General features: G+C 59.4%; 1 protein-coding gene across 3 annotated transcripts in view; it reads left to right on the top strand.

Moving 5' to 3' along the window:
- Nucleotides 1-8,683, top strand: part of RASGEF1A (RasGEF domain family member 1A) — an 84,726-nt gene that overhangs the window by 72,370 nt on the left and 3,673 nt on the right. For all 3 annotated transcript variants that reach the window (XM_077780092.1, XM_077780095.1, XM_077780086.1), the window contains exons 2-7: nucleotides 1,239-1,439; nucleotides 3,950-4,072; nucleotides 6,139-6,276; nucleotides 7,058-7,279; nucleotides 7,795-7,869; nucleotides 8,216-8,308. In XM_077780092.1, the coding sequence (XP_077636218.1) occupies nucleotides 1,245-1,439; nucleotides 3,950-4,072; nucleotides 6,139-6,276; nucleotides 7,058-7,279; nucleotides 7,795-7,869; nucleotides 8,216-8,308 (846 nt within the window). In that variant the 5' untranslated portion in view covers nucleotides 1,239-1,244. The remainder of the gene's footprint in view (nucleotides 1-1,238; nucleotides 1,440-3,949; nucleotides 4,073-6,138; nucleotides 6,277-7,057; nucleotides 7,280-7,794; nucleotides 7,870-8,215; nucleotides 8,309-8,683) is intronic.

The following is an 8,683-nucleotide window of genomic DNA, read 5'->3' as shown; positions in this document are numbered from 1 at the left end:
GGGGGGGGAGGGGAGACAGGTGCAGGGGTAGAGGTGCCTACTCACCAGTGCCCACTCCTGGACTCCAGCCTGGACCTGCCTGCCCGCTGAGAGGGGAGAGGGTGGCTCCAGTCAAGCCGCAGGAGGGAGAGCACAGTCATGGGCACTAGCCTTGGGGCCTCAGGCTGGCCGATGTGCCTCCCTCCGGTCCCCGTGCAGCACCTCCCAGGTGCTGCCAGCTGCCCTGGGCAATGGGAAACCGAGGCCCAGGAGGGCTGCAGACTCTCCTAGCGCTCATGAGGACTTCCACTAAGCGGCTCTGCTGCAGGGAGAGGTGGGCCCCTCAGCCTCCCGGTCATAACAGGCCAGGCCACTGTGTGCAGCACTAGCTGTGGGACCACTGAGCACCCCTGAGACTGCTGTCAGACATGTACATCTAAAGGGTATTTCATATTTAGCATGTCCGAAATCCAGTTCCAGATCTTTCGCCAAACCCCACCCTCGTTCTTCCCCAGACTGGTCAATTACTCAGGCCTGAGACCATTTTTCGCAGCCTTCAGAGTTGACCCTGCTCCCCTCCTCTGCTACCACCTGACCTGAGCAATCCCTCCCTGGGTTATGGCAAAGCCCTCCAATTGATTTTCAGATCCTTCACTTGCTGGGTCTCCACATAGCTGAAATAGTGACATTCACGCGGAGTCAGGTCATTCTTGTGATCAGAGCCTCCATGCCTCCGGTCTCAGAGGAATAGCACCTGGCCCACACTGTGCATGGTCTGGCGTGTTACTTAGACCACTCTCCCTGCTCCTTCCCTCCACACACACTGGCCTCAGGACCTTGGTACCTGCTGTCTCTTATACCTAGAGTGTTCCTTTCTTATTCCAAGCAGCTGCATGACTGACACCATCAGTCTATTGCAATGCCATCTTGACCACCCTGAAATGCTCAGGGTTCTCCTCTTCTGGGCATTGTTTTTCCCCATAGTTTCTCTTCTTCCACTGGGATGTGACCCGAGGAGGCAGGGTTCTGTGTGTTCAGGTTCTAGAAACGAGGCCTGGTATGCGTGGAGCAGGTGTTGAAGAAATATTTATCACTCAGTGGCTGTAGGGCTGCTTAGGAATTTGTCTACCCACCTGAGCTGACATTTAATGCCCACCCTTGGGTAGGGAGCCCCTCCTGGCCCTGCCGGGACTCTCACTGTGCACTTGCACTTGGGCTGCAGGTGACCAGGCCTGTGATGCCTCTTTCTTCTCTCCCAGGAAACTATGCCCCAGACGTCTGTCGTCTTCTCCAGCATTCTTGGGCCCAGCTGTAGCGGACAGGTGCTGCCTGGCATGGGGGAGCGAGGAAGCGGGGCCGGCAGCTCTGGGGACCTCGTCTTCCAAGAGGGACGCCTCATCTCTGGGTCCCTGGAGGCTTTGATGGAGCACCTGGTCCCCACAGTGGACTATTACCCGGATGTAAGTGCCTGGGGCCTGGAGATGGGTGGGACTGATCAGGGCCACCTTGGTTCCAGGGGGGAAGGGAGCCCCAGACAGAGCTGGACAGAGCAGTAGGGGAGGGGCAGCCCATCAGGGAGCCTCAGCCCTACCTCCTGCTCTGCCCTACTGCCCCTGCGGTGGAGGGGAACCTGCAGTGACATCCCTGCTGACCCCAGGCAGCTGGGAGACAGCCTTGGTGGCATAAGGAAGCAGATACACAAGGGGGTAGAACAGGGGCCTGAGCTCTGGACAGGGTCTAACCGAAGAAGAGTCTAAGGGGTAGGGCTGGAGCCTTGGGGTCCTGGTGAGGGTCCACCCAGCATGTGTCCTGTGCCTGAGCTGGGAAGTTTGTTTTGTGCATGACACGCCATGGTCCAGAATAAAGAGGGGACAGCCCTGCCATGCCCAGCCAGCATGCAGACCCCAGGCACAGGCCCGCATAGGCGGGACTGGCCTTCTGCAGCAATTCAGATCCTCTTCATTTCAAGATGCCACTGCTACATTCTTAGAACAGACAGAAAGAGTTCCCTTGTCATGTGTAGCTTCCCTTTTGCCTATGAGAGGTGACATCTCTGAGCAGCAGTGGTATTGGGCCTGCCTGCTCCCTTTGGAGAGCCAAGCTGCGACAGCCCCCTTTCGGGGGCCCCCCTCCCTCCTGAGGGCAGCACTGTGCTTGCTGGCCTTGGCCTCTGACATGGGTTGGCAAGGGAGGGTCGGGAAGGAATCGCCCCCCTCCACTCTCTAGCTTTTATCTAATGAGATGGAGCCAACTCAGCTTCTGGGTGTTCGTGTTCCTGGCACTGCCACCCTCCCCCCTCTGCCCCACCCCAACATGTCAGGCCTCCTACCTTCCTCCTGGAGCTGTCTAGCCCGTGCTACTTGAAAACCCTCCCAAAGCTGGGCTGGGGCTGGTACTGGTGGTGCAGACACTGCAGCTAAAGGTCAGGTGTCCTGAAGAAGCCTCCCAGGGCCCAGCACCTCCAACCTCCACTGCTCTGTGGCCTTGTGGGAGGAGCTATTCCTCTTCTAGGTCTGACCCGAGGGACCTCCTCAGTTGTTACCAGTATTATCTCCCAAACACTATGCCCTGGGATCACCCCCTGCTTTCCAGAAGAGAGTAAAGGGGTGGTAGTGCAGAGGGAGGGCCGGCAGAGTCCAGCTGGGCCTCCGCTTCTCTGCCAAGCTCCTGGGTTCCCTCCCTCCCCCCCACTGCTCCCCTCCCCCATGTATGTGGGCAGCTGGGGTTGCACGCATACCAGTGAGTCTCTGTGCTCCTGGGAAACGCACAGCTCCTCCCTGGGTGCTCTCCTTGCCTGGGCTAGGAACGCCAAAGTGTGATGCCTGGGTGACTTTCATCACACGTCTGAGCCATCTGCCTAGAAGGGTCCACCAACCAGCTGGGATCCCTGAGCACCCATGCTGTACAGCCTGGGGACAGGGCATGGGGAGTCTGGGTGGGGGGTGGGGGGGCGCAGGGAGGGAGGGGTTTAGAGGAACCTCTGCTGTTCCCAGGAGAATCTCAAGTGGCTTCTGAAGGCTGCAGGGAGGCAGTGAGGGCCCGAGGCCTTGAGGTCTGTTCTGTAAGGCCTCTGCTCCCAGCAAACATGGCCCACTTGCTTTGGGCTGGAGCAAGGAGGACCTGCTCCTCTGGGCCCAGAGTGAGGGCAGAGGGTCCCAGCCCCCCCCTCCTCCCCGCCCCCCCCCAGCCTACAGCAGCCATGTAGGGGTAGAGTCCCCAGGAGAGCTTCAGGCAGCTGCCCCCCTCCTAGGTCCAACCTGTCTGCAGGCAGGGGCGTGTGAAGATCTCACAGGTGCTGACCCATGTCAGACCAAAGGCTTCAGAGAACCCTGGGCCCTGGCCTCTGTTCCCGGACACCTTTTAGTCCAGATCTTGAGGGCCCTTCAGAAACTGTACCACAGAGCCCAGGGACAAGGGCACATGGATGTGGGGCAGAGGGGACCTGGTATGGCGGGTGGACATAAGCCCTAGAGCTGGTTATTAGCACAGGGGCTTGTGACAATCCCTGATGCTGGGTGCTGGGTTCAAGAATGCCCCACTCTGCCCGCCACCAGCAGGGCAAGTGAAGATCTGGACAAGAAGGCTTGGAGACTGACCCTGGAAGCACTGCGGGCTGAGCAGGGGGCTCACGCAGGCTGGGAGCGTCTCCCTGACGTTAGCTCCCACCGTGGGGGGGGACGGAGGAGAATTCCAGCAGAGCAAGCCTGCTGGGGGCTGAGCTTGTCAGGGGAAGTCTCCAGTTGCTGCGGGGAAGTGGGGTTTGATCTGTGCCTTGCAAGGGAGGCAGGGTTTGGGTGGCAGTGAGTGAAAAGGAAGGACATCCAAGGTGGGGTAAACCATGCAGGAGAAGGCATGGCTGCTGGATGGTGCTGTGGGGCCCGGGGAGTGGCTGGACAGGCTGTGACCATAGCTGGAGAGGGCCACACCAGCCCGACCTCCTCTTCATCCTCTCTCCCTGTCTCTTCTTCAGAGGACATACATCTTTACATTTCTCTTGAGCTCCCGGGTCTTCATTCCCCCTCATGACCTGCTGGCCCGCGTGGGGCAGATCTGCCTGGAGCAGAGGCAGCAGCTGGAGACCGGGTCTGAGAAGGTAAAGGTGCAGCCGGGTGCTGCCTATCTCTGTCCTTCTGGCAGGTCAGGTCTGGCTGAGCCCAGCAGGGGGCCCTCCGTGATCGGGCAGGTTGGCTTGTTTCTGGCCTTCCTGGCACCCTCGGGGCATGGATCCCTGTTTGGCACAGGGTGCACCCAGAGCCGAGTACTCTCCATGGGATGCTGGAAGTGACTGCTCTTGGTGGGCACTCGCACCCCTTTTCACGAAAGAGCCACAGCAGAGAGCTCTGCCAGCAACCCTGGTCAGGGCCGGGACCCCCAGCTGGTAGAAAAGCTGCCAGTGGGACCTGGGTCACTGACCCCTCTGGCAGGGGTGGGGGGTTAGGTGGCAGCAGTCTCAGGCTGACTCCTGCTCAGAGTGGTTTGCAGTGACTCAAATACGGCTCACTGCCCCTGCTGTCTCTTCATATTGAGCCAGGCTATGGGGAGCCAGGACAGCCAAGAAACCACAGGCTGTCCCTGGGGGCATGTGCTTCGGGTGAGGCTTGCAGAAGCCCAGGGTCTGGTGCAGAAGACGGGGTGGTAGGTGTGCTGAGAGAGGGCTGGCAGAGCCTAGTCTGGGCTGTGGCAGCGCACGTCCCGTCCCTGCTGGCTGATGACTTTCCCCTCCACCTTCCCTCCACCAGGCTAGGCCACCTGCCCCTGCAGGTTTGCGGCACAGGCCTGGGAACGGAGTCTCCCTGTCAGAGGGGCGTGGGGATGCACTCCTGGAGTCCCTGGCAGCAGGAAGACAGGCACTGAGCACAGCCTGAGGGTTGGGAAAGGCTCCTGAAGAGACAGGTGGAAATAAGTCAAAGTGGGGTGGTGGTGGGTGGGGAGATGAAAGTATAGGCGGAAGGGCAGCATGGAGACCTGCACCGCAGGGCCTCTGAGGGGACTCAAGTCCCTAGCTGCTGAAGAGTGTGGGGTGCTGTGGTCCTCTGGGGAAGCATCAGCAAGGCCCGCTGGATGCCGTCTGCACTGGGCTCTGGCCGGGAGTAGTGGCTACAGGGAGTGAGGGGCCAGCTGGGACAGGCTCCCTAAGGCATGGGAAGCCATCACTAGGGGACCAGCTGGGGACATGGCCAGAATCAGGCAGGTTGGAGGCAGCTCAGCCGGGGTGGGGGCGGATGTGGGGATGGAGAGTGGGAGAGGCCCCCAGGGCAGCTAGACAGTCCAGGTTGGGCAGGTCCAGGTAGGCAGGGAGCTGGTCGGTGCTGAGGAGGAGCCGCGGTGGGCACAGGAGGGGTGTGGGCACTTCAGTGGGACAGTGTGGGGCTGGGCCCTGAAGACCAGCTGGGGTACTGCAGCCAAGCATTTGGGACATTCTGCTCAGGCCTCACCTGTGTGTGGACCCAGGGTGAAAGCAGGGGTGCCCAGCCCATCTGTAGTGATAGGAGGTCCAGAGAGGGATGCCTCGGTGTCTGCACCCCTTCCCGGCACTTGCCAACCTGCTTTTAACTGAGAGGGGGCAGGCAAGAATCTCACTTAAAAATTTTTTTTTGGTTTGTTTTTATTTATTTTTGAGAGACATACAGAGCAAGTGGGGGAGGGGCAGAGAGAGGGGGAGATAAAATTCCAAGCAGGCTCCGTGCTGCCAGCGCAGAGCCTGATGCGGGGCTTGAACCCACAAACTATGAGATCATGACCCGAACCAAAATCAAGAGCTGGATGCCCAACCGAGCCACCCAGGCGCCCCGAGAGTCTCTCATTTTTAGTAATTTTCCTTGGTTTTCATTGTTGTCATTTTAAGTGGGTTACTTCTAATTACAGCAAAGGAAAACTAGTTTTCTATGTCACGGTAATGAGAGGACAGGTTTTTTGAAAATAAGTGAAAAAGAGCTGATGAAAGGGGGAATATGAAACTAAGCAGGTACGACAGCCACAGGTGGACAGAGTGGGGGATGTCCCTCCCTAGCACCCTCGCCCCAGCATGGGGCTGGGGTGCAGGTCCTGCGGGGGATAGTGCGTGTGGGGGTGTTGCAGAGCTGGGGGAGATGGGGAAGCTTGTACCACTGGCCCTCTTGTGCCCACTCTGGACGGTGACCTTATGCCCTGCTGCCCCAGGCCAAGCTGAAGTCCTTCTCAGCCAAGATTGTGCAGCTGTTAAAGGAGTGGACGGAGGCCTTCCCCTATGACTTCCAGGATGAGAAGGCCATGGCTGAACTCAAGGCCATCACCCACCGGGTCACACAGTGTGACGAGGTGAGTCTTCCTTGGACCCTGGCAGGACCCCTTGGGTGTGTGTCTGGGGGAGGGTGTCTACTCTCACAGGAGGGTGGCTCTTCAGGGACAGCTGCTCTGTACGTGGTCCTCTATGTGGTCACCCTCCCAAGACAACTGCTGGATGGCTCCATTTGTGCCCCTCCTCACAAGACTCAGCTGTCCAGCAATGGGCCAGAATGAGCACAGGCCCCACCTCTCTCGTGCTTGGGGTGAGTGGAATGGGGACCTAGTAAGAAGTTTTAAGAGCCCGTCTGCATCTCTGGCTCCCATCCTGGCCTGCCGTAGAGACAGGAAACCTGGATGGCTGGGGCTCCACAATGGAAGTGCTCTCTGGCTGGAGGGCTCAGAAAGCCCAGGAGAGTTCCAGCAGGCTCCGGGGCTGCTTCCATCCAGGGAGGAAGGTTCCTGGTCCTGGAGGAAGCCCTTCCGAATGCTCTCTTCCCTGCTGTGGGGAAGCCAAAAGTAGTTCGGCTGGACACCGTTGGGAAAACCATGGTTTTCAGACCCAGCAGCCTACCCCTGGCCCTGCCCTGGCCCTCAGCTCCCAACCCCACGGGACAGCTGGCTGAGCACCCTCCTCAATAGTACTCGGAGGAGCCCACACTGTTCCATTCTGTCTTCCAAGGCCCAAACACTCATGGTAGGTTTGAGTAGGAATGTGCGCTCAAAGTTAGGCACATCCTTGGAGAGGAAATGGGTTTCTCTGGAGAGGGGGTGGTCTTGTCCTAACCTAACCTTTGTTGTCCCCTGACCCCCACAGGAGAATGGCACAGTGAAGAAGGCCATTGCCCAAATGACACAGAGCCTGCTGCTGTCGCTGGCTGCCCGGAGCCAGCTTCAGGAGCTGCGGGACAAGCTTCGCTCTCCAGCCATGGACAAAGGGTCTGTCCTCAAGGCTAAGCCGCCAGCCACTCAGAAGGACATCCTGGGCGTGTGCTGTGACCCCCTGGTGCTGGCCCAGCAGCTGACTCATATCGAGCTGGTCAGTTCCGCAGTGTGCCCTGCCTGGCATGGGGGCGGGGGTGCATTCACCAAGGACCTCGAGGCCGCTGGCCCCCCAGCATCTTTCGCAGAATAGCGCTGCACTTGTCAGCTTCTGGGTCCCGGGATCACAGCAACCTCATGTATTTGGGAGGGGCTGGGGTGAAGGGGACTGGCCCAGGAGGTGAAGGGCTTAGAGTGGGAGAGCCTGGTCCCCTACCCTGTCACCTCATTTTGCATATGCCCTGGGCTGGGAAGGTACCCTGCACCTAGCAGCCACTGCCCCCAAGACTTCCACCTCATTCCATGAAGCCCTGTTTTCTCCCCTCCCAGGGGAGGGCCTTTCCGACCCCTGGGGTGCCTTTCAGGGCCTGCCCCCTGGCTGGGTGCTCTGTAGTGTGCACCTGCAGGAAGGTCTTCTCTGCTACTCTAAACATGGCCTGCACCCTGAGTGTGGGGCCTGCCTGGAGTGGCAGGTTCATCACCCATCTTGTGTTACCTCCTCGCCCATCCTAGGAGAGGGTCAGCAGCATTCACCCTGAGGACCTGATGCAGATCGTCAGCCACATGGACTCTCGGGACAAGCACCGGGTGAGGGGTTGCTGTGTGCTCTGGGGTGGCCTTAGGGTGGGCCTAGCACTTATACCTATGCAGGGTGGGGGGCCTCACAGCCAAATGATATGGGTCTGGCCTGGTGCCTGCTCCAAGGGGTCAGCAGACAGCTATGCAGGGTGATGCATACCGGAAGGGGGCCAGCGTTCTCAGGAGCCTGGGGACAGGGCATCCTGGGACCCCTGGACCTGTCCAGCTGCCCACACCCCAGCATCACTTTCAGTCTCTTTTGGCCATGGTTCCTGCTCATTTCTGGGGTTAGGGCTGGGGCAGCACCTCCTGGCCGTGTCCTCAGGTTCCCCGTGACCTGTTCTGTTTCCCCCAGTGCCGAGGGGACCTGACCAAGACCTACAGCCTGGAGGCCTATGACAACTGGTTCAATTGCCTTAGCATGCTAGTGGCCACCGAGGTGTGCCGGGTAAGTGCTGCATGGCCCATATGGGTGGGGTGGCACTGTCCCTTCTCTGGACCCAGAGTGCTGCCTGAGGCTTTGACTTCTATACCCCTCAGATAAGAATACTTTGAAAGTCGAGACAGAAGCCTCCATTGCTGGGTCACCAGCACCCTGCTCCCCCCCCACCTCCTGGCCAATCTCACAGTAATTATGAGAGACGCCCATCCATGGAGTGCACCCAGCATGTTCTGGGAGTTTACCTGGGACCCCCTTAGTACTCTCAGACTGCCCTCCTGCCCCCTCTGCCCAGCGTCGAAGATGCCACAGCTGTATTCCTGCCTCTGCAGCCGGCGAGCATCTCCCCAGCCCTGGGTCTGACAGCTCTGAGGGCCCAGCGTA

The sequence above is a fragment of the Crocuta crocuta genome, unplaced genomic scaffold (assembly GCF_008692635.1).
Source record: "Crocuta crocuta isolate KB4526 unplaced genomic scaffold, BGI_CrCroc_1.0 scaffold170, whole genome shotgun sequence".
In the NCBI taxonomy this organism is placed as follows: Eukaryota; Metazoa; Chordata; class Mammalia; order Carnivora; family Hyaenidae; genus Crocuta; species Crocuta crocuta.
The sequence above is the reverse complement of the archived record's forward strand: the minus strand, read 5'-3'. Positions and strand labels throughout refer to the sequence as shown.